Source organism: Ictidomys tridecemlineatus, chromosome 9 (assembly GCF_052094955.1).
Source record: "Ictidomys tridecemlineatus isolate mIctTri1 chromosome 9, mIctTri1.hap1, whole genome shotgun sequence".
In the NCBI taxonomy this organism is placed as follows: Eukaryota; Metazoa; Chordata; class Mammalia; order Rodentia; family Sciuridae; genus Ictidomys; species Ictidomys tridecemlineatus.
In genome coordinates this window covers 40208062-40233623 of record NC_135485.1, presented here as the reverse complement: position 1 = coordinate 40233623, position 25562 = coordinate 40208062, and the positions used below count along the sequence as shown (strand labels likewise).

General features: G+C 42.4%; 1 protein-coding gene across 7 annotated transcripts in view; it reads left to right on the top strand.

Moving 5' to 3' along the window:
* Kdr (kinase insert domain receptor) overlaps nt 1–20759 on the top strand; it is a 43723-nt gene extending 22964 nt beyond the window's left edge. The window contains exons 16-31 of one of the 7 annotated variants that reach the window (XM_078021301.1): nt 630–736; nt 1153–1288; nt 1610–1714; nt 2944–3057; nt 3558–3646; nt 4243–4396; nt 6534–6631; nt 9618–9740; nt 9894–10005; nt 10252–10351; nt 10590–10631; nt 10733–10838; nt 11911–12062; nt 16694–16793; nt 17237–17322; nt 19081–20759. In XM_078021301.1, the coding sequence (XP_077877427.1) occupies nt 630–736; nt 1153–1288; nt 1610–1714; nt 2944–3057; nt 3558–3646; nt 4243–4396; nt 6534–6631; nt 9618–9740; nt 9894–10005; nt 10252–10351; nt 10590–10631; nt 10733–10838; nt 11911–12062; nt 16694–16793; nt 17237–17322; nt 19081–19303 (1847 nt within the window). In that variant the 3' untranslated portion in view covers nt 19304–20759. The other 6 variants (XM_078021302.1, XM_005320014.5, XM_078021303.1 and 3 more) reach the window with 6 other exon arrangements.
* Nucleotides 20760–25562: the final 4803 nt, after the last annotated feature.

Genomic DNA, 25562 nt, shown 5'->3' with positions numbered 1-25562 from the left:
CCCGCTGTGCAGGGGGCAGGGGAGTGTAATGGTCAGCTCACGTTGGACCATCCTGGTGTAACTGTTGACTGGCCCTCTGTCTAGTGCCTGTGTACTTCCAATCAAGTAGCTGAACCTCTCTGATCTTTTCTTTTTTCTTCTGAAAACTGCAGGTTGTTGAGATAATTGAGTGGGGCAATATATTTAAAGTACAGAGTAGGTGTATGGTCACAAGTAGCTCTCTGTTTAAACTTCATTTATTTCCAAATGTGGTTTCTTAAACGATCTATTTTCCAACTTCATACACATCAAAACATTGACTTTCAGCACAAAACCAGACTTTATTATCCCCTAATTGAAGTACTTGCCTTCCCTGTAGAATGTCATCTGTTTCCTTCCCATCAAATAATACTCCAACCATATTCTATGTGTCTTTTAAGACATTTGTATGTCTATCCTTAATTACTTTAGAATTTTATTAAAGTTTTTCAAGCTTTAAATTTCCCATAGAATGCTCTAGACTCCATGCAACTTCAGGGTGCGTGGTTATTTCTCTCTAGGATTCTTCAGAATGGATAAGCTTGAGATCTTGTCTTTTCCTACTGAACCTTGTCACCAGCTGTTGACACTCATTCAATTGTGTCTCCCAGGTGCCCAGGAAAAGACCAACTTGGAAGTCATTATTTTAGTAGGCACTGCGGTGATTGCCATGTTCTTCTGGCTACTTCTTGTCATCGTGCTCCGGACCGTTAAGCGGGTAACAAAATAATTTCCCTTCTGTCCCATGCATGTTGGTTTTCATGATTAATGAAAGCTGACTGGGGTTCTTTGAGTTGTTTCTTCCCATTGTTATTGGCTCAATGGGCACATTTTTATTTCAATACAATAACATTCTTGCCCATTTTCTTTGGCTAGACCATTGGGCATTAATTGATAGAAGCCACTAGAGGAGAGTTGGGACTGTCTAGCGTAATTAAGATTTGAAAACTGAATTCTGCCCTCATTTGGGGAAAGGAGGGGACACTGGCAGCGGTATGATAATAGGACGACTCTGAAACTCCAAGAGTTTTATTGGAACATGAGACATCAGGAATGAGGCTCCTATTCAACAACAGTAATAAGTACACAAAACAACAGGGTGTGTGTGTGACTGGGAGGGTTGATGCTTTCCAGGCCAATGGAGGGGAACTGAAGACGGGCTACTTGTCCATTGTCATGGATCCAGATGAGCTGCCCCTGGACGAGCACTGTGAACGCCTGCCTTATGATGCCAGCAAATGGGAGTTCCCTAGGGACCGGCTCAAGCTAGGTGCGTTTTCAGTTGATATCAGTTTGATATTGGGTTTACCAAGCCATCTTTGCCTCCCTTGGGATGAAGACAAACCTAGGCTATTTAGATGTCATCTAGTCCAGAAATATTAATTCCACCTCTTGATTTTGGATAATCATCCCTTTAGCCTCACAGAGGGAGAATCCCTGTATCATCACCCAAAGCAGGATCTTTGGAGAGTAGATTATCCATGTTAACCTGGGCTGTCTGATCACACTGTCTAGTTGGAGTCTTTGCATGTGGCTTTGGTGCTATGATAATCCAAGCCCATTTTGTCATCGTCATTGCTGTTGTTTTTAGGTAAACCTCTTGGCCGTGGTGCCTTTGGCCAAGTGATTGAGGCTGATGCCTTTGGAATTGACAAGACAGCAACGTGTAAGACTGTGGCCGTCAAAATGTTGAAAGGTAAAAGCAAAATCATACGGTGATGTATCTGTGGCATCCTGTTGTTACATGATGTAAGGCTCGTATCAGTGGCTCTGTGCTTATGTGGGCCAGCTGGCAAGCATGAAGCCAGTCTCTTTAACACCTTTGTGCAAGTTGGAATAAGTTCCCTCCTTTGTAACCTCATGCCAGAGTGCATGACGAGTAAGCAAATTTGGGGATGGAGTCACCCACCGTGCCTGGAGCTCTTATACAGGGCTCAGCTGGTACAATTATTCGGGTGATTCTGGGTCATGAGGAAAAAAAAATCTGTTCATATTAAAAATGTTTAATACATCGTGGTGTAAGATAATTATAGACCCTCTAGAAACAGGGGAAGGAAATTTGATATCAGTAAAAATAGTGGAATGCAAAAACAACATGTTCTCTAGAATTGGAAAATATGTAAAAGAACTTCACACATAAAACATAATTTGCAAAGTAAAAATGGTTATGCAAAGGAATAAAGGATTATGGGTTATTCTTTTAAAATTAAAAGCTTCGTAAGGAATTGTTCGTCCTAATAGTAATGAATCTCGTCTGCCATTTTGACTTGGGGAGGGGATGCTCATGAAGTTTTTATGCTTCAACTGTGATGTGCTTTCATTAACGATGATTGTGCTACTGACCCTCTGCCAGAAGGGGCCCTCTCTCTCCTTATGCCTTTCCTCTACTGATGAGAGAGGTATGTAATTTTTGAGAAGGCTCACCAGACCCTGAAATGCAGACCATGCCTGTGAATTAGAGGGACATGCAGCTGTCCATCCAGGATCAAATGCATAGTATTAGCTCCATCAGCTTCATGTGCCAACTGGCCTTACTAGCTGGCCTTGGTTAAGTGGCTTGTTGGCACACGGGAATAATGAATGCATGGCACCAAAATGACCAGGCCTTAAGAACCACAGTAATCCTGGAACATCAAAATCCAGTTTTGTACAGTTAGAGAATCTGGGCACGATTCTGTGATAGACAGGTTCTCTGCTTCACAATACCAAACATTCTGGGCTCACTTAAAGTAAGAAATTGATTTGGAATTAGGACATAGAATGTACACTTGATTTTTCAGAAAATGTGACTGATCTCTAAATTAGGTTACAGTTACATTACCCAGAGAGGGTAAGTTGCACAATTGCATGTACTGGGGAGAGAGCATCCGTTATCCGGATGTATTACCCACATGGATGATTTTCCTCTTTATCCTGAATTTGTAGAAGGAGCAACACACAGTGAACACAGAGCCCTTATGTCTGAACTCAAGATCCTCATTCATATTGGCCACCATCTCAATGTGGTCAACCTTCTAGGTGCCTGCACCAAGCCAGGAGGTAAGTACCTGTGGATGGTTCTGGATGGCCGATAACGACTCATGCTTCTCTGCTAGTATTTGAGGGAAATAATCACTACCCACGGCCCTTATTTCCTTAATTTAGAGTACTTTTCAGATTCCTGGATATACTTAACATTTCACAGAAATTTAATCAGCATAGTAATTAAAATATTCTAAAACTTCCTGTGAATTAAGGAATGTCACAACACTATGATACAGTTTGCTACTTGTGTAAAAGGTGTTCAAGGAGACACCTTGGTGCTTACATTGAATAGGAAAAAGGTTTTCTTCAGAAATTTTGGTTAATCTCCTTGCAGTAGCTTTTCAGGAAAAGAAAAGCTATAGCATAAAAGGGTTGAGAAAACCAGCTGATTTCTGTAATTCTGTCTCAAGGAAAGGTTGTATGAAGCCTTTTTCTTTTGGGCTTCTCTATGCAGTAAGCACTTAGGGAGAAACAAATGGGAACGGGTCTTTCTTGACACACTGTGCCATTTGCAGGCCCTCTCATGGTGATTGTGGAATTCTGCAAGTTTGGGAACCTGTCAACCTACTTACGAGGCAAGAGAAATGAATTTGTTCCCTACAAGGTAATATTGTTTCCTGACTCAGTTTTGCCATGTAGTCAAATGAAGGGAAACTCAAAGTGGTACAGATCAGGTTCTTAGCTGAAATTCTGTGAAGAGCTTGTGAGCAAACTTCTCACGTGCCTTCTTGCTTGTTGTAACTTCTGCTCTCACCTTCTAGGGGTGCATGTGCTTCGCATGCTTTCTTTTTGTGACTTGAATCTCCTGACCCATTACAGAGGGTGCCAGAGTTGGGGAGAAGACAGTTTTGATTAAGGAAAGGGAAGGGTGGAAGGAAAACATCTCTAGATTCTACTCTCCCCTCACCATATTGGCCCTGTGAAGTTCATGTCCCACTGTCTAAGGCCTACCAGGGTTGGACGTGAGTGAGTGCAACCTGAAAGAGGAACTTATCTCTTTGAGCTAAAGAGGGAGCTTGGTTTTATGGAAGAAACCCTATTATACACAAGTTGTGCCCCACATTTCAGTCCAGCAATGGCATAATCCTGATGTCGTTCTTGTCTCCTTTTATAGAGTTTCAGTTGTTCCTACAGTTTAAGACATCTTAAGGACCCATTTCATATCCCAAGAATTTGTTTTGTTCATTTGTTCCTTTTTAGACCAAAGGGGCACGATTCCGTCAAGGAAAAGACTATGTTGGGGAAATCTCTGTGGATTTGAAGCGTCGCTTGGACAGCATCACCAGTAGCCAGAGCTCAGCCAGCTCTGGGTTTGTCGAGGAGAGATCCCTCAGTGACGTGGAGGGAGAAGAAGGTACCTGCCTTTGCTAGCTGCATGCCGGATTCCTGCTTTCACAGGAACACACGAGGTGGCAGGCGTTACCAGGAACTTGGTCATGGCAAAGGGTTCATATTGGAAAGAGATCTGAATTCCTAGGCAGCTTCTATTCAGTCTTCCCAAATTTGAAGTGTGAAAGCCCTAAATAAATACCAGGCTAGGTAGAGTGGCTGAACAGGGCCATGCTGAGAAATCTGGGTGGCCCAAGTAAGCACCTGCTAACAATCAGACCAATATGGTTAAAATACTGGATCAGCCTTTTTTTTTTTGGCAGGAAGGCTCAGTGGGGAGAGGTAAGGGGCTCCCTGGGGCCTGAGTGGCCTCCCCATTGCTCTAACCCATCAGCCCACGTTGCACACTTCATCAGCAACATGGAAGCCTTTGAGTCCATCCTATACAGCCTTCTCCAAGACAGTTTAGGAGCCAACTCTCGTTTCTGCTCTGCTCCAAGTGGCTTTTCACATCTTGTCCCAGCCCTACTTCCTCAATGGAGTCTTGTCTTTATTTAGTTTTGTTCCCAGTGATATTTTGGTGCTCTTTGTGGGTGGAGCTCTGGCCTCAGCCTAACCACCCAGACTTTAGTCAGCTCCAGGACTCGCGTTACTTCCCAAGTCTTAAAAAGATCATGCCTCTAGCTTTTCCTCAGAAGGAGCAGAGACAGCTCCATGGGTGGAGACATTGGGTCTTTTTAAGGTGTGAGTTTAGAAGAACCCAATCATGAAACAGTGGAAGAGATTCGTTTCCATTTTCCTCGACATAAGTCTACAGATAGAACTTAAATCTAACTTGTTCCTCTTAAGACGCTGAGGAGGCAATGTGAGGTCAGGCCTTGGGTTAGAAGAGAGTGGGGAGGCTGTCTAGACCACATCTAACCAAGTGGAACCATCTCTGCCCTGCTCCCTCTCTCTCACAAGATGGGGGCCAATGAGCTGGAAACCCAAGGGGATTAAGGTGGGGTGTTGGGGTAGAAAGGGTGTTGGCCTGAAATTTTGCCTCCATTTGGAAAATGAAGTGGTCTCACTAATCGTCCTTGAAGAGCCCCTTAAGTATAAAAGCCATTGAGGGCCTGGCACGGTGGCTCACGCCTGTAATCCCAGTTGCTCAGGAGGCTGAGGCAGGAGAATTGCGAATTTAAAGCCAGCCTCAGCAACATCGAGGCACTAAGCAACTCAGTGAGACCCTGTCTCTAAATAAAATACAAAATAGGGCTGGGGATGTGGCTCAGTGCCCTGGAGTTCAATCCCCGGTACAAAAAAAAAAAAAAAAAAAAAAAAATTCATTGAGGAAAAGGTTACAGCCTTTTTAATACTTACGAGGTTATTATTACAACTCAGTTTGTGTTTACTCTGGTATTTATGTCCAGGAAAGAGGTCATAAGTCTTATCTTATCTGACCAAAGTTAGCAGATCATTTTTGAAACCCCCATGAATGTCGCAGGGCTTATTTGTATCCCTTGCACTGAAGTAAATCCTACCAATTTAGGTAAATTCATCTTTCTGTCATGTTCCTGTTATCTCTCATTCATATCCTTGGAGGAAAAAACATCCTCACGGGGGAGATTTAGTGTATTGAAAGCACTTTTTTAAGTGTGAAAGTGAGAGAAGTAAGTTTGTTTTTGGTATTTTTAATTATCCATTGTAGATTATAGTTTGACCTTTGGTCTTTGTCCCAGGACAAAGCCTGGAAAGAAAAAAAAAATGATTTGATGACCCTGAATATTGTTGTTTTATTTTTAGAGTTTTTGATATGAAACTATTGTTTATCCCTCTGGGTAGATGAAAAAAAGCAATTGCTTAAAACAGCAAATTTGGAAAGGTCTTATTTTTGCTCCCTGTTCTCTAGGCCAATTTTACCTCCATTCTACTTCCTGTATTTACTAGTTCAATTTGACTAAAATGGAAAAACCAGTATTTCTCCTAAGGGTATGATGAAGGTTAATAATACTGGGATTCAGCAAATTGACAGAAGATAGAAGCATCTTCTCTGTGCTTCTCTTTTCTGAAATTTACCTCCCAAGTCTTAAAAAAAAGATCATTACTCTAGCAGATTTAGAAACAAAATGTACCAACCCCCATGAGACTCCTCACCTCTGTCCTTCTGCCTTTTCTGGCAGCTTCAGAAGATCTGTACAAGGACTTCCTGACCTTGGAGCATCTCATCTGCTATAGCTTCCAAGTGGCTAAGGGCATGGAGTTCTTGGCATCACGGAAGGTAAGATAGATCTGGGGGAGGAGACCTCTCTCTTCAAATCATAGGCATGGACATAAGGTGTCTAGAGCCAGTCATTATGTCTGTTTGGGGCAGAAGTTCCTGCATTACTTGTAGGATTCATGAAAAACCTCTGCTGGAGAGGCTCTGTGTCTGCTAATAGGGGGCGGTTAGGAATTTTATGAAATTAAATTCATATAGTAAGTCCTTACTGAGCATCTACTAAGTGCCAGACAGTCTTCTAAGCACCAACCAGCAAAGTGCTTCATAGAGTTTCCTTTCTAGTGGATGCAACCAACCATAGCAATATACGTAAGTCACGTCCAGAGCAGGTTAGATAGAAGTGTTTGTTGTAGGGGGAAGTAAGCAGGAAAGCCCACAGTGTATACAGGAGAGGTATGTTTGTGTGTGTTTCTATGTGTTTGTACTTTGATTTTAAACAAGGTGGAAGAGGAGGGCTTTCCTAAGTACGTGATATTTGAGCAACGACCTAGGAGAGGTGAGGAGCTGGGCCTTGCAGATAGCTTCGTGTAAGGCAGTCTGATTTTAGTTTATTTTACATTCATCACCATCCACCAAGAAATATTTGTTAGTAATATAATTAGAAACCAGGAAGGACAGGCTTCAGATGAAAGCGATTAAAAGAGCTAAAATTAGAAAAGTAGGGCAAACAAAGGCTGAGGTGGGGACGTGACAAGTTACAAATATTCCAAAGGTTGTAAACACCACGGAGAGGAGAGGGAGGTGGAAGCCACCACCAGTACTGCAGAGGGTAAGATGCCTAGCTTTGCATTAAACAGGAAATTTTTTTAAAAAAATTCAAATTAATGTTCAGTAAAAGCTGTCTGTTGACAAAACGCATGGGCTCTGCCCTTACCAGGGAAGGAAAGACCTAAGTGTTTTGTTTTCCAGTGAAACCCCTAACCCATTTTCTCCCTTGACATTTAAAGCCCATCACAGCTTCTAAAGCCTCCGGACCTCAGATGTTTCTGGAGTCTTCTCTCCCAATGGCAAGGGAGAAAACCAGAGCCTTTCAGGGTTTTCCCTGCCCTTCTTGCATATTATGATTTATTATTATTATTATTTGATGCTGAAGCTCACCATTTAGTCAGGCTTCCTTTTGGCAACTAGGAAGGAAATAGGGTTGGAAGGTATGGGAGTGGGAGTCCTTTGACTTTTCTTGGATCTATCAGATGGTTTCTTGAGTATTATCTGGCTGCTGGGTTTTAAAAGGGAATTTTTTTTTCATGTATACATGGCATATTTTCTTTATCTATTCACTTATTGAAGAGCACCTAGCTGGGTTCCATGGCTTGGCTATTTTGAATTGAGCTGCTATAAACATTGATGTGGCTGCATCTCTGTAGTATGCTGATTTTAAGTCCTTTGGGTATATGCTGAGGAGTGGGATAGCTGGGTCAATTGGTGGCTCCATCCCAAGTTTTCTGAGGAATCTCCATACCGCTTTCCAGAGTGGTTGCACCAATTTGCAGGAGAATATCATGCTAAGTGAAATAAGGCAGTCCCCCCAAAAACCAAAGGCTGAATATTCTCTCTAATACGTGACAACAAGGAAGGGCAGGGAGGGGAAAAATAGAAGTTCACCGGATTAGACAAAGTGGAATGAAGGTAAGGGAGCGGGGATGGGAATAAGAAAGACAGTAGAATGACTAGGACATCACTGTCCTATGTTCATCCATGAATATATCACCAGTGAAACTCCACATCATGTACAATCACAAGAATGGGATCCTAATTAGAATAAGTTATACTCCACTTAATAAATGGTGTAATATGTCCAAATGTACTCTACTGTCATGTATATCTAAAAAAAACAAACAAAAACAAAAAAAAAGGAAGTTCTTTGGTTGGAAGGAGAGTAGGAAGTACAGTGTTTGTAGTACTGGTGCTTCATCATGCTAGACAAGGTGCTGCTGAATGCACCTGGTTCTGGGAGCAGTCCAGGTGCAGGATGGCAGGGTGAGCAATGCCGGGCCCCCGTGACCGTGCCGCATTGACTTCAGCCTCTCATCCAGGCTTTTCATTCATTTCTCATGTCCTCTAAGACTCTTAATCCCTCACGACTTTATCCTGTAATCTTAGATGAGAATTATGATAATAATTATGAGAACTGCTTAGTTGAAGGAAGTTAGATGAAGTTAGCAGATAGAAAAGGAAAATCAAGAAGCGGAAAAGAATAAATTTTATTAGAAGCCAAGATGAGTTCATCCTGCTTTTCGGTGCACTAGAGAATCACCTCGACTTACCATAGGCTGAATTTGCTGTAATAGTTTTTTGGGAGTTCTGTGGGATTGAACTCAGGGGTACTTAACCACTGAACCACATACCCAGCCCTTTTTTTGTTTTTTGTATTTTATTGAGAGACAGGGTCTCACTGAGTTGCTTAGAGTCTTGCTAAGTTTCTGAGGCTGGCTTTGAACTTGCAATCCTCCTGCCTCAGCCTCCCTACCCACTATGTAATCATCGACACTTATGGTAAAACCTAACACTTTGGAAACAGGATGAGCCCCTCTGAGAACTACCTGCCTCAGCCAGTCCAGCTTCAGTCCATGTGGAATAGGGGCCCTTGTTTTGGACTTCCGTGCATTCATTCAAAATAATCCATTCAGGGACCTCCTTAGAATAGTACATTTTTAACCATACACGGCACCGGCAAAAGGGATGTGTGGATGTGACCAGAAACACATTCTTTAATGGCCTAGAGAAGTCTATTTATGACCCCATCATTACACTACAACTAAATTATTCAGCTCCAAAGGCTGGGCTCTTTATGGAATAAACAGATGTGCGTCTCAGCGAAGCTCACATGCTTCTTTCCTGAAGTGTTGATAAAGATCCTAGCCCAGTCCTTGTTAATCAGTTGCTTCTGTGATGTGGGATTGTTTTGAAGCATGAGGTCACAACAGATGTAGAAGAGAAGGTCAGCTGTGCAGAGACCTAATATATATATACAAAATTTTCTTTTCAGTGTATCCACAGGGACCTGGCAGCACGAAATATCCTCTTGTCAGAGAAGAACGTGGTTAAAATCTGTGACTTTGGCTTGGCCCGGGATATTTACAAAGACCCAGATTATGTCCGAAAAGGAGATGTAAGTTTCAAAGATGAGCCCGGTGATCTATTAAATTGCAGAATTCAAAAGCCTCAACAGTATGCTACAGGACCTGTGTTCAAGAACAAAGGAAGTGTTTTCTTCAGTTATTCGCTAATTTGGGTTCTGATTTCTTGTCTCCCATCCTCTTAGGCCCGCCTCCCTTTGAAGTGGATGGCCCCGGAAACAATTTTTGACAGAGTGTATACAATTCAGAGTGATGTGTGGTCCTTTGGTGTTTTGCTCTGGGAAATATTTTCCTTAGGTAAGTTGCTTCTCTTTGTCCCTAGCCCCCAGACTCCCAATAGGACGGTAAAAGTTGATGATGTCAGGATGTCATTTTCTCTCCAGTATTCTGCGTCCGTCACGTGGAATTTCTGGGAAGCTACGGGTTGTAAAATCCAGAAGGAAAAAAATACACATAGGCGATCAGGATGTTCAAGAATCAGGCTCAGGGCCTCCTGGGAGGGAAAATGAAGTCATGTTATGCCCCTCTCCTGTTTTGTTCTAGGTGCTTCTCCATATCCGGGGGTAAAGATTGATGAAGAATTTTGTAGGCGATTGAAAGAAGGAACAAGAATGAGGGCCCCTGATTATACCACGCCAGAAATGTAAGGCTTTACAAAGTCCCCTTCTGATCCTGTTCCTTGCAAATCTCCCTGCCCAGGGGACTTTCCTTTATGTTCATCTTCCTTTTGGGCCTAGTTTGTGTCCTTTCCCCTTGAAGCTCTCCATAATCTCAAACACAGAACCTTTGCTTCTTGAAACAACAGCATTTTATTGTCCATACTGAACAGCTCTTATTAGATGGAATGTGCTTTCTTTTCTCTACACACTTGGACCTCCAAGGATAGGGCCCCAGGCTACAGAGATACAGCATCTCAGCTCATGGTAGGCTTTTTATAAACGCTCACCAATCAGCTGCTTGTTTTGAGCATCAGATCTGGGAGGGAAAAGCCAGAGATAATACAAATGGTGTTTTGCTCCTCTAGGTACCAGACCATGCTTGACTGCTGGCACGAGGAGCCCAACCAGAGACCCACGTTTTCAGAGTTGGTGGAACATTTGGGAAATCTTCTACAAGCGAACGCTCAGCAGGTTTGTAAGCCTCCATCTGAGAAACTTCCACACAGAGTACTCAGATGCAAAGACGCCTCTACTGCTTGTCCTTTCTCAAGGCTACCATTCTTCTCTCTCAGCCACTGAACCAGGAGCCTTGGTCTCTAGATGTAAGCGACGGCACTTTTCTAAAAGCTATAATTACCCTTTAGACAGATGAGATCCTAATTCAGAATCTGGGAGCAGATCACTCCTATTCCTACCTACTTATCTTTTTGTTACCTCTTCAAATAGTCTTCCAGTTTACAAAAAAAAAAAAAAAATCTGGTCAATCCACAGAATATCAACAGTGGAAGGAAATATAAGTAATTTATAATAAATTCTGCAGACAAAACTATATCCCAACTATGGAAGATAGATGAATTTTCCCCTCTTGGTAAAAAAAATCTCAGCTATTATAACTCCCGATCACACATAGTCGTGGCCTTTATCATTAGAAAGTTGATCTCCAGTCAACATCTCTTTACTACAGTGGAAGCTAGTTTCCTCCTTCTTTTCTTTTGAACAACTCGGGGAAGATGAGTCAAATCTGGTTTTAATCAACAAACCTTGCAAGTGTTGAAACACGTCAAATTAACTTTTATTTCTTTTTCCTTGAGAAATACTGTAAAATTGTAACATCTTTTTTCAGAAAATCCACGTTCCTACCCATTTCTTGCTTTTCTTGAGGCTGCCATCCCCTTTTCCATTGCCTTGAAGGGCAGAGGCTAAAACGGGATGCTGTGCCCTTTGAAGGGTCTGACGGTCGAGAAATGGTTTCTCTCCTTCTCCACAACTACGACCTCTTCGTCCCATGTAACCACGGTTCTCCGTGGCCCCTGAACCCATATTGTGTTTACTAGACTCCTTGAATATACCCTCATGCACACATCCCTTCCAAGCACCCTTCTGTTTTGACAAATCGTTTTGAACATTGTCTTGAAAGTCAGTTCGGTTGTTCTGAGAGCAGCACACCCCACACCCAAGAAGCCCCCCGGGGCCTGTGTTTTTCATGAAAAGGCCCTTGAAGGACCAAAGCCATAACAATAATGCTCCGTGTTTATTGTTTCAGGATGGCAAAGACTACATTGTTCTTCCCATATCAGAGACTCTGAGCATGGAAGAGGATTCTGGACTCTCTCTGCCTACCTCACCTGTTTCCTGTATGGAGGAAGAGGAAGTGTGTGACCCCAAATTCCATTATGACAACACAGCAGGAATCAGGTTCGGTATATGGCCGGCTTCCTCTGGGGGGCTCAAGGGCCATCTCTGGGAGGGGGCTTGGAAGGAAGACATTTTATAAAGCTGCCACGTGCATCACGCTCCAGGGACCTCAATCCCTGACACTCATATCACGGGCCATGCTCCTTGAGGAGGGTCTGGGGAGCTGATCGCTTGTCCATCTGTAGCCCATGTTGCTGCCCAGCTCTTCCTTCAAGAATTCTAAGCCCTGCAGCTGCAAATAGCTGGAATGCCACAGTTTGTTAATCTCCAGAGAGAGCCACAATTTTACCAAGACATCTGTATTGAAATCGTCCCCATGTATGCTTTTATTAGTGTGAATTAAATGGCTTAGGGGAGATTTAGGGAGGAAGAGTTCTCTGCATATATGAAAACACACGTATGGCTCTCTGGCGAAGGCACAGTATGCCACGGGGCTCTGTCCTGAGGTAGACTGGACACCACATCTCAGAAGCCTCTCTGCATCTGATTTTCAGTATTTTATTTGCAAAATGAGGCTTCTGGGCTTATTTAAAACACATGCTCTGCAGTCCTGCCCTGAGCTGTAAAGGGGTCTGCAGGCGGCTGCTTTTTTTTCTGTCTCCCAGCACCTGTGCATCAGGAAAGAGTTGGTGCCATTTTTTCCAACATAATATTAAAATTGCCTTTGTGGAACCCCTGACAGCGTGGGCCCAGCCCTCCCTCCTGCATGCTGAGGCAAGGAGCTCTTTCCTGTGTCCAGCCCGTGGCCAGGTTGCCACATCTCAGGAAAGCTGGGGAAGCCTCATGGAATCCTGCAGGGCAGCGGGAGTCCTGTGATACTGTTAGAAGCCAGCAAGCGAGCTGCCCGCCATTCCATTTGTGTCAAGAGCATCCTGCATTATTTGAATAACTCTTCCATGTATTATCAGACTTTGCCCATGTGACAACTCAGAGTCAGGCAAGGTAGAAACTGTGATCTCTTTTGGATGTAGATGTTGACCATGAGGCTCAGCCCCATGGCCTGTGGGCCGTTCAGTGTCGTGGTTAAAGAAGCAGGCCTTAGAGTCAGGTAGAACTGGGTGGGACTTCCAAGGCTGGCTTTTAGCACTCCGTGACATGTTGCAAATAATATAACCTCTCCCTCAGTTTCTTTATCTGTGAAGTGTGATGAGGCAACTGGTGCTGTTTGAAAATGATTGTTTGAAGAATCACAAGCTATAATGTGCCTGGCATGCGACAACGCTTAATAAAGGACAGGGATTAAGTGAGTTACTTATAGTCACGTCCTTGAGACAAACCCAGTTCCTCTGGTACCTAACTCTGCTGTTTTCTCCCATGCCAAGGAGGGGCCTTCAGAGAGAAAAGATTTTTCCACATTTAATTCATCCCCACGTAGGCTTTTCCTACCGTGAATTCAGTGGCTTGGGAGAGACTCTACGAATTCTTGGTTCAAGTTCATCTGCCCTTCTAGCCTGATCCCCATTCCTGCAACATGGCTATTGCTTTCTCCTCCATCAGAGAGCCATTTGATGGGTGAGCTGTATTCCGCGTGTTTCTGTGACCAACTTGAGTGGAGATCCAAGCTGGCAGCCTCTTGGCTCTCCTGGGCGCTTTGCATACGGCACTGAACAGAAGATGAAGTCATGTGTGTGTGATGACAGTGCCAAGTGCAATGCTGCATCTAAAAAAGGGCTGTTAACATTTATCCCCAGAAGCGTGGACAAATGTGACACCATCCTCCCAGCACAGGCCTGGCTCCTATTTTCTGCCTGTGAGTTGTCTTGAAGTGGTCTTCCCAGGCTCATTTCTCTTTAAGCCAGCTATAATTCTAAAAAAATAAAATGGAAATTGGAATCTTTTGTCTGCGTCCCCTCCCAACTCTCTCTACCTCTTTTTCTTTCATACAAATAAAACTCACACTGACCTTCTAATCATCTTGGACGCATCTACACAAGCACTTCATCTTAGGGCACTGCTTTTTTGGGGAGAGTGCAACGGGGCTGGGGTACCTTTCTGGGGACTTGTTCTGTCCTCTTTCCAGCCAAGTCGAAAAGCTGATTTCTCACTTGCTTTCTCCTTATAATTTTCAACTCTATCACATTATAAATAGAGCTGGACAGAGACATCGCTGCGGGAGCCAGCTCCTGGTTCGTTGCCCCCTTTAAACTATCTGAAAAATATTTGTTCAGTCTTTATTTAGAGAAGAGGCTGAGAAGTGTGTGGGGAAAGGACCACTTCTGTCTAGACTTAGCTTTGTCTCTAATTTCCCCTGTAGGTCAGCTCTGGCCCCAAATTTGCATGCTTCCTGCAAAAAAAAAAAAAAACACATATTCATTGGATTCATCTCTTTGAGGTCAGTTTGGGGACCATCTGTGGTGACTCTGTCATTTCCTCTGGGAGTCTCATCTCCCACTCCCAGCAGTTTATCAAACATTTCTTTACAGTTCTCTCCCAAAGAAAGGCTTTGGTGCCTGCCATTTTCTTCATTCTGTTTAATTGCTGGTGGTGATTAAATGCCTCTGGTAGATTTTTGTCTGAGACAGCCGGCAGGGCTACATTTGGCTCTGAGGTTAGGCTGCTTGAAGTGAGACTGTCCTTTCTCCAGATTTCATTTGTTCCACACCCCACCCTTAGCCTTCCCGCTGCCCACTACATGATCGGCGCACACAGGTGTGAGAATAGGGCTGTGCACATAGTAGGTGCTTAATAAAGACCTGAATGGTCTTGTCTTCCAGTCTCTTCTACCTTTTCCTTTCTCCTTCTTCCAAGAGAGTCAATGTGGAGTAGGGAAAGAAAGAAACCACTTTCTTGCCAACTTGAATTTGAATCTCAGTTCTACTCTTTATTCACCATTTTGTCTCTCTGAACCTCGGCTTCCTATTTTCCAAATGGGAATAAGAAGTTCTATTTCATAGCATTGTGAAGATGTCTGTGAAATGCTTTGTCCACTGTGAGGGACCATGCTACTTTTTAAATTAGTGGGCTCAGAATTCCAGGAACTGAAGGCGGCTGCGTCATTGCCCGAGCCTGCTGGTGCTGGCTGATTCTCCACCCAGGTGTCTCTGGAATCCGTTCCCTTCTCCAAAGCCAGTGGGTACCCCTTTCTTCAATCAGGCTGACCTTCTTCCTCCCAGATAAATGCAGTGTTCCCTAACTGGTCTCACTGCCTCTGGTCTCATCTTCCTAAAGGATACATCATTGACCGTCATTCTCCGTGCTTAAAATCCTTGTCTTCAAAATAATTCCAGACATTCTAGTCGTGTGGCTTTGGAAAAGTTCTTTAAACCTTTGCAGGCCTCAATTTTCTCATCTGGAGAGCTGAGTTGATAATCCCACCCCTGGAGTATTTACCCCCCCCCCACCGTGGTGAAGATGCCATGAGATGATGGTGGCAGAGCATCCAGAGCAGAGTTGGGCGTGTGGCGGATTCTCAGTAAAGGCTTCCTGAATGGTTGATTATGGTACTAGTAGTTTTGGGCAGCCACTACTTTTGGGGACTGAACTTGGAGAAAATGGGTCGTGCTTGTTCTCTGTATGTCATGTCCTCTTCCTTGTGGAGTTTTCAGAGTGAGGATGTCACTGGTCAACTTCATTCTCCCCCCACTAAGGGGAGGAACCAGGGTGCTGGGGAAGAGGAGAGAGACTTAGATTCCCTTCTCCTATGGCCCCAGAATCTGTGCCACATGTTCCAGAAGCCACTTGTGATGAGAAGTAGGTGGAGATGAGGGAAGACTTGTTTTCTGTCCCCATGAAAAGACCTTTCCTTCTCCCCACTTGGGGACTGTAAGTGGCTTTGCTAGCATCACCTAGACTCACCCAAAGCCTTGTGTCAGGGGAGGAAGGTCTCCCAGGGAAGAGGTGATCTGCTGCCTGCCAAGTCTCATTCTTTAGGCCTCCGAGGGAAACTGTCACCCCTTGGAATTCAAAAGGAAACAATAAGCTTTGGTTGATAAAGCATTACTCTTCCAACCAATACTAGACTCAGCCTTTGCCCTGTTACTTATCAATGATAGACTCTGAAATACAAATATCTTAAAACCCTCAAGCCACTGCCCTTCTTGAGAAATGCTACTGTGGGGCATAGAAACAGTGGGTGGTGAGACTCCGCCCACCTTCCTGGGCGCACAGTAGGCCCCTGTCACGTGCAGAAGGAAGGAGTTGTCTTCAGATCACTCCTGAGTCAGTCTCCTTTAGGGAGAACTACAGGTGTTTCTTCTGCCCAGGTTGCTCTGTGAACGTTATCCAGAACAGCTTTCCAGGAGATGGCTGGAAAGATGTGAAAGACTTTGTAAAATACCCAGAGCTCCATGCGGGAACTGCATACAGACAGGGCCAAGGAGAAAGTAGCTGATCACTCAGTCTGCTGTTGTTGTCTAGAGTCCAAGTACTGGACCTCAGAAGGAAGATTCAAAGGAACAGGGCCTCCTCTAGGCTCTGCAGTTATATTATACTTTTAAATGGACTTTCACAGGAAATTAAGCCTTCAGTGTGAGCTAGCAAAGAAAGACTTTTGTTTTGTGTTTCTTTTTCTAAAGGATGTTTGGAAGGTTGCTATTAAACTTGTGGTTGAAAGATAGTGAACTTAGGTATTGCTTGTGGTATCTGCAGCCAAATATACCACGGCTCAAATACAAATATTTGTTCTTTTGCAGTCAGTATCTGCAGAACAGTAAGCGAAAGAGCCGGCCAGTAAGTGTAAAAACATTTGAAGATATCCCATTGGAAGAACCAGAAGTAAAAGTAATCCCAGATGTAAGTACATCTTTTAAAAATAGTCTTAGAAATAATACCAACGATGAAACACTAGCTAGATAAATATTAGCCTAAGCATTAGAGTCTTGGAGCCTCATTATAAGGCTGTCCTTGAGAGTATGTGTCATGGGGTCATTATGGAGATGGAACTTGGGTGTTTTCATAAGAACTGTGCCTGGTCTGAGGTTCAAGGTCGTCTAGCTTTATGCTCAATTTCACTTACGTGCAAAGGGATTCTGGTGAAAAAGAGGGATGGAAGCAGGCATCCTCAGCTTCTTCCCACATTCTATCTTCTCCTTGGCCTAGCAGCAGCTTCCTCAATATCCTGCCTAGGGTACCTTTACCTTCCTTGGCAAGAAGTTGGAGGATACTGTCTGATAGATTTGGGTTAAGAAATCAGAATATACTCAATCAACTGTACCATCTCAATGTCTCTTAAAAAGGACAACCAGACGGACAGTGGTATGGTTCTTGCATCAGAAGAGCTGAAAACTCTGGAAGACAGAACCAAATTAGCTCCATCTTTTAGGTAAGACACAGTCAAATAAAAACAGACCATTTTCAATAGGAAGTTTTGGAAGAAATTTAGGACTTCCAATGTAAGTGTAGCTTTTCCGTGTAATGTCTTTGATGGTTGGGGAAATTAGCATCCTAAATTAGCAACATAATAAAGAATAGACACAAACCAAACAATGAAACTAAGTGACCAGTCTAAAGCATATCCCCGTCTCTCCCCCATGAAAAAAGATTTGGTCAATTTCTCTGACCAAATGTGCGAACACTTGGGAATTTCTGAGTATGCTTACTATGGCCAGTAGTTTGTAGGGTATTGGCTAAATAACAAAAGGGTCATTGGATGTGACCCCTGAGATATGATTAAAATCTTTGTGGACTCTGAAGAATTTTCAAACTGGCATATAAATGAACGCATCTGTTCTTAAGAAGTATGGTATGTCAATAGATACATATCTGTTTAATTAAGATGCTTAAATGCTGTTGTCTGAATTATTAAGTATTTAACTGTGAGAAGAGCATTAAATTTGACTTTGAATATAATCTCCCCCATACGGTTCAGAGGAATTTGTTGTTGTTTAATAGGTGTACCTGCTTTTAGCATAAAATATTTATGAAAACCTATATTTGTAAAAGTAATAGAATAAGAGTAGTTATTCATTTGCTAGAGGTTTCACTCTATGTAAGAACAGAAAGTGATTTTAATCTCCATAACTGCTGTATAAAATGGGAACACCCATGGGTTTTTGAGAGATGCTTATTGCAATAATAGTAATAATAACAAATGTCATTGTGTGATCTTATTGTTTTATTTAGTGCCTAATAAGAAATTGTGAGAGCCAATTATATACTTCACATATTGATTTAAAGTATTTATTGAGCAGCTCCTATGTGCCAGGCACCATACCATTGCTTGAGACGCTTAAACTAGTTTTACTGTGATTGGATTGAAAGAAAAATTTTATTTGTAGGTCTTTGAAATAACTTTTAAATTATAAGTGAACACAGAGTTAACAAAACCCATTTTATGAAGTTGTGAAAATAAATAATTTAAGCAGAATGTCTATTAAGGAGAAAAGACATCTTAGAATGGCTTGAGAAAGTGTAAATCCTGAAGTTTTGGATCCACACAGCCTGTATTTCTAAGCTTTGACCTTGTTAACTATGCCTTTGAGCACATTATCCAGTTGCTGCTGAGTGATCAGGGCCTCAGTCCATCCAAGGAATGTGGTTTTGATGAGCAAAGAGCAGTTTTTGACATGTCTGGCTTGATTGCACACACGCTTGAAGTTAGTAAAGTTTAAAGTTGCTCAAGAACTTTATTAACACCCTACCCATGCCTTGTGGTCCTCTAATTGACAGAATGGGGAAAGCACAAGTGAACTTGTAGAACGTCCCAGTTTCCTTTAACATCATGAAAGAGGCCCTTTGGCTGTTATCATTGTATACAAACTCGTCAGTCTGCAAGACCATAAAAATCTTCCATTGGTTGGAGCCTGTGCACAACTCAGCAGAACTGCCTTTCATCTCATCCTGGGCTTGAAAGACTTGGACCTGATCAAGAGGACTTATCTGCATCTACTAGTTCATGCTAGTACCTGAAAATAGACCTTGTCTGAGCAAACATGATATGCCGATTAGCAAGTGAGAGAGATAGGGAGCTGGTGTCTCCAGGGAGATTATGGCCCACGTGGAGCTGGGAGTAGGGTTAGGGTGAAAAGCCAAAGAACTGTCCTGTGTCTTCCAACTCACTTGCTTGCCATTTCTTCCACAGTGGAATGATGCCCAGCAAGAGCAGGGAGTCGGTGGCATCTGAAGGCTCAAACCAGACCAGCGGCTACCAGTCTGGGTATCACTCTGATGACACGGACACCACGGTGTACTCCAGCGAGGAGGCAGAACTCTTAAAGCTGGTGGAGGTTGGAGTGCAAGGTGGCAGCACAGCCCAGATTCTCCAGCCTGATACGGGGACCACGTTGAGCTGTCCTCCTGTTTAAAAGGAGGTGCCCGTGCTCCCCCCCACTCCTGTAAATCACATGAGAGGTGCTGCTCAGATTGTCAAGTGTTGTTCTTTCCACCACCCGGAAGTAGCCGCATTTGATTTTCATTTCAGAAAAGGACCTCGGACTGCAGGGCTCATCCTCTAGGCATTTCCTGAGAGGTTGCTTGTGACCTAAGAATGTGTTTGTGTCTTCTCCCAGTGTTGACCGTATTCTCTCTTTCATTCATTTAAAAAGCGTGTATAATGCACCCTGCTGTGGGTCTCACCGTGGATTAGAACAAGAGACTAGTTCTAAGGAACAGCCCTCCTAAAGAAGTGGCAATACCTGGGGAGTGGGCACAACTTAAAAACTAGAAGATAAACCAAGCAGTGTAGGTGCCTTAGGTGTTGGAGATGGGAACGGTTTGCAGGGCCGAGTCCACCTAGGAGGCTTGGTTGAGCACATGGGCTGCGAGTCCGCCTCAAGTGTGGGATGTGAACTGAAGGAAAGGAAGATGCGAGCTTGCTGTGGAGATGGCGCCGGAGGCTGCGGATGCGCTGTGTGGCTCTGGGGAAGTGGTGCGTGATCCCTTGGGAAATGTAAAGGGTTCAGCAAGGTTTCTGTTCTGGTTTTAGAAGGTTGCGTGCGCTTCCCAGTTGGACTAAAGGCGAGTTCCTGGTGCTGTTTCCGACTCCTGATGAGAGTTCCTTCCGGACCCTTACGTGTCTCCTGGCTGAGCCCCAGGAAGGAAATGATGAGGCTCTGGCTCCTTGTCTCCCAGGCCGATCCTTTATTCAGAGCGCCACAAAGAAGGGACATTCAGCCCGAGGCTCCCTGTCATGTTGACGGACTCCAACTGCACCAACCAGTTTCTGGTTTCTTCTGGATGAATGCCTACATATGTGTCCTGATGGGATGTGTCTAGGACTGAATGCTGTGGGTTCAGTGTCCAGCTGCGGTGGCAAAGCTGCAGGAAGGGTTTGTCCCTTTGTTCCCCCATCCTCATCCCCAGCCCTTCAGTATTTTAGTTACTCGGCTTCTCTACACTCCAGATAGCCTGATTGGGTTTGTTCACTCATTGAATGATTATTAGCCAGGTTTCAAAATGACCTTATAGCCCAAAGTTTTAACAAAATCTATTGTATTATTTAGACTTTTAACATATAAAGCTATTTCTACTGGTTTTTGCCCTTGTTTTTTTTCCTTTAAAAAAGAAAAGAAAAGACAGAAAGAAGATGTATTTTTTTCATTTGGTACCATAGTGTGAGACGCTGGGAACAATGACTATAAAACATGCTATGGCACATATATTTATAGTCTGTTATGTAGAACAAATGTAATATATTAAAACCTTATATTATATATAACAATCTTTGTACTTTTCACATTTTGTATCAGTATTATGTAGCATAACAAAGGATGTGATGCTTTTGGCAACTGACGTCATTTTATTAAAAAAAAAATTGAAACACTTGATGGAATTCTTTTGCAAGGTCACATATACCACCCTATCATTTATCTCATTGCTAAAGTGAAGGAGGAGGAATTAGACCTAACGTGATTGTTTTCCATTTTTTACTTGTTCCTTTATTCTTCTTATAAAGAATATCTCTGCAAAATGTTTATATACTTTATAAACCAATAAACATATTCATAGTAAAAAAAATATAGTGGTATAATATTATCACAACCATTTTGAGGATGAGAACTTCTGTTTGGAGGCTGATTGCTCCTTCCTCCCTCTTCTTCACTGTACAAAGAATTCACAGCCACATTCTCTTTATATTCTGACGACCTTTGAGAATGTTAACAGGTAGACCGAGAGGTATGTGACTTGGTGGCTTCCAGTGAACCCCATGTCTGTTAGAATAGCTGCCCTCAAAATTCATGGGTGAGAAATCCTGAGACAGGTGGCCAGAGCTCAGGGAACCATGGACCAGGTGTATAGACTACAGTAACATTTACTTCATAGTCAGAGTTGGAACACCAGGTTCCTTATTGCCATTTTGAATGATTACCTTTGTCTGAATTTAGTTAACATGGTTATTTAACTAATTATTGGCACCGTTGAGTGACCATATCTTTTGTGGATTTTTTTAAATATAAGATTTTGAAATATTTGCTGGGCGTGGTGGCACACAGCTGTAATCCCAGTGGATCAGTCGGCTGAAGCAGGAGAATCACAAGTTCAAAGTCAGCCTCAGCAACAGCGAGGCGCTAAGCAACTCAAATACAAAATAGGGCTGGGGATGTGGCTTAGTGGTGGAGTAGCCTTGACATCAACCCCAGTACCCGCCTCCCCCTCCCAAAAGATTTTGAAATACTTATCTAGTCAAATAGGCCTCTTATTATTTTTTTTTAAAAAAAATGGCTTCAGGATTTTTATCTTAAGAATGTTTTTCTTAACTCTAAAATAACCCCAAATTCTAAATTTTCTTTTTTACTGCATTTAAATTTACTTAGTATTTACTTTATACATAGAGTAAGGTAGGGACTAAGTTTATTATTTTTTTCCCAAGCACATTATCAATCATGTACCACTGCTGGGAAAATAGCTGTCTTTTCCCTGTAGTTGGAGAAATGTGTATGTTGTATAATTTTTCAATCCATATTCTCTCACTGAGACATTCTGCATAACTTGATGATGGAGAAGACGACAGCTGTGCCTGTGTGTGGTTCCTGGGGACAGAATTTAGCAGACTGTGCGATTGACTGGGATTAGTCGATTAGAGTCTTCTGCCAACCTTCGTTAAACGGGGGCCTGAAAAGAGTTCCTCCTCTGTTCTAGCCTCTTCTAGTAAATGAGTGGAAGAAGAGTCCAGGCTCCTCACAATGGAAAAGACCTCATTATAAAAACACAAGATTTTCTTCACTTTAGGAAAAAGAAAAGATTTTGTTTTTTCTAAGTGGCTCCTGGCTTTGTTTCCAAAGTTAGGAATTTGGATTCAGCTGAAACTTCACACTTTATTAAGAAATGCTTTCTGCACCTTGGGCAGAATGATGAGGGGAGCGGTTTGGCCTTCTCCCTCCTTGCTCTGTCTTCCACGTGTCTTGCTCTTAGCCCTATTTTCTCTCCTCACTTGCCCTTGTAATGAAGAAAACGTTGTGGCTTTTTAAAGAGCTTTTTCAAAGCTTTAATTGGAGTCATTTGGTGTGTGCCTGAGGCGAGGCCACACTCTTTCCTTGGCTTCAGCCTCTTTCCATCTTGCTCTTCTCAATGGCTCCGGCCTCCTCCTCCTCCTTTTCTCTTCCCACTGACCTTCTTCTCCTCTGCACCCCACCACCCCAGCAGCCCCCCTCCTCAGCATCACAGGAGAGGGGAGAGTTGTGGGGGAGTTTCAAGTCCGTGACTCCAGGACCAGATTTTCCCATCCATGCATATTCCTTTATCCTTTTCAAGGAAAGGAAAGAAGAAAAGTAAAAATCTCAAGCTCACAACTTTGTAGTTGCTAACTTAATCCAGTCATACTGTCTCCTTTGCATGTCTTTCTACTCTGACTCAGATATGTATCACCAGATGATAAGATGTAGGAAAACCCAGAAAGCTGAAATCTGTGGGTGAGGTTGGGGGGCAATGCTTTCCCCATACATCTTTCCACATGTGCATGCCCTTTTTCCCTTAAGGGAAACAGCAACATTCCATGGGCATGTCCATGCATTCTTGGGTAGGCAGTGAGCACAGCCCAAAGAGGTTTGTTTCTAACTCATTTTGATAAAATTACATTTTAGGTGAATCTTGCATGTTTAAAGGATTTAGACATAAGTAAAAATCTATAGTTTTTTTTTAAGTAATTTTAAATTGAATTCTTGGAAAAGATGCAGAATGCTTCTAGGTGATAAAATTATTCTTTTTAGAGAGAAGTGGTGGAATCTGGGAGGAGCACCCCAGGAAGAACTTTAATAGGTTGGCCTGAAGTTCTAGAGCTAAAGGAGTAGATAGAGAGTACCAACCCAGAAGTCTAACCCAGAGATAAGGGCTCTGAGTCAGGACAACATATTCGAATGAAAACCACTGATAAGACAAGGATTACACTAAACTGTGGTTGAAATCAAGTGAATGTTAGTGAGAAGACATCAAATTATACCTTAGATTCTTCTTTATGGCACATGATTTTTATGTAACTTTTTAATGCCTCTATAATAAGATCAAATTTAGTGGTTTCACTATTTTTTTTTTGCTTTAGTTTAAAAATAAAGAGGAAAATATGTAGTTTGATTTTTTTTTCATTTTAACCTCACTATTTGTTTATACCCAAAACATACAATGGTATACTTACTAGAAACTGGTGTCAGCATATCTTCATACCTTATTTGCTTTTAGATCATTGCAATAGAAAAAAGGCAAGGAATAAGAGGACTGGTTTTGCTCTAGTTTTGTTTCATTTTTTACTCTGCTTGTCTTTTCATTTCATTAGAAAGTAATATTTTGGGGGATGTCTTAGTCTGTTTTCTGTTACTATAATTGAATACCTCAGAGGCTGAGAGGTTTATAAAAAAGAGAGGTTTACTTAGCTTATGATTCCAGAGGCTGGGAAGTTTAATAGCAAGGCTTTGGCTCCTTGTGAGGGCCTTCTTGCTGCATATAACACGTTGGGGGCTATCATGTGGCAAATCAGAGCAAGCGTGCTAGCCTGGGGTCTCTCTTCCTCTTTCTACAAAGCCACTAATGCCATCATGAGGGCCCCAATCTTCTGACCTCATCTAATCCTAATTACCTCTTCAAAGTCCCACCTCCAAATATCATTAACAGATGACTTGAGAGATTAAGTTTCTAGCTTATGAACTTTTGGGACAAATATTAAAACCATAGCAAGGTGAATAAATTTAGGAAAGTGGGTTGAATTCTGTAGTTAAAGGCACTTTCCCAACATTTGACTCTGGGTCCATGCGCAGCTCACAGGACACAGGGCCTGGGCTGACTCGTCAGAGTCCTCTGAACTAGCATTACCAGGAGAGGAGTAAGGGGATCCTGGTGCTAACATGGGGGATCCTTTCAAGATCAAGTGGCTTATCCCAACAAAGGGAATTGAAAACATTCCACATTCTATTTTTTTGCCACCGAGACAATGAAAATCCAGATACAAAGCAAAGAATTCAGGACAGATAAAATATAAACAGCAACATTCCATGGGCATCCCCCAAGTTAACAGGAAAAATGGCAGAAGGTATTCTGCAGTATATACTGGGGAAAAGCAAGGTATTTCTTAGAAAGCAGTCATCAAAGTTTAATACTGAACTTGAATAAGGAATCTTTCATTTGTTGGTTTCCATTTGACTCTACCTATAAAATGATTATAATATGCCATATATTCTTTGCAAAAGTTTATTCATATTAACTCATTTAAGTGGTAGAAACCCAAAAGTTAAATGTGTCACAGTGTAGCTCAGGTGGGTAAGCCAGGGCAAAACACACAAAAGGACCCTCATTAACAGCTTCCACAAGTGTTTGTTAAGGATTCAGAATTTGCAGACATCCTACAGCTAACGGTCAAAATTATTTCCTTAGTTGCATGGGCCAAGAATTATTTAAAAAAAATAGGAGGAACTCTGTTCTTCATCCCAAACTCTCTGTGTATCTTAATGTTCTCATCTTAATGAATTGAGCACATTTTCTTATTGGTTCAGCCATTCTTTATCAGCCATGCTTCATTAGGTTCAGGAACCGTGTTAAGTATTACAATATATAGATGCACCCTTCAGGAAGCCAGCCTGATTTTAGATTGGGAGTCACATGGGAACAACCAGGTAAGAACCTTCTTACTAAAGGCTGAGGAAATTAGGCTTATCTTTGTTCTCTTCATATAACAAGATTTGTATTTCACTTGTAAAGTTAGATGGAATACTGTTCCAGAAGAATCTCATTTGGGCAAGGATTAAAGGACAACACAGAAGGAATCATTGGTGTTGTTTCAAGGAATGCTGGGTTGCTTGTTAAGCTTCTGTTCTACATTTTAAACTTTTCCAATGGATAAAAATCCAGAGTACAGAAAGAATTCTATTATTGTCATTAGTGCTACTAGGAATTATTCAATAGGATTTGTTTCATAGAATGATTTCCCCTTGAAGCATTTCAAAATATCAGCACGTAACATAAACATATTTCCTAAACACATCGATTTTGAAAAAAAAAAGAAAAAAAAGTATACTTCTCCACAAATCACTCTGAGAATCCTTTAAGTACTCTGTGGTCAGAGTCAATAGAAATGAATTTCCTGTCGATTCAATCACTGTGGATAGATGATGATATATTGCTGGGTTAACCCCCTGCCTGTCT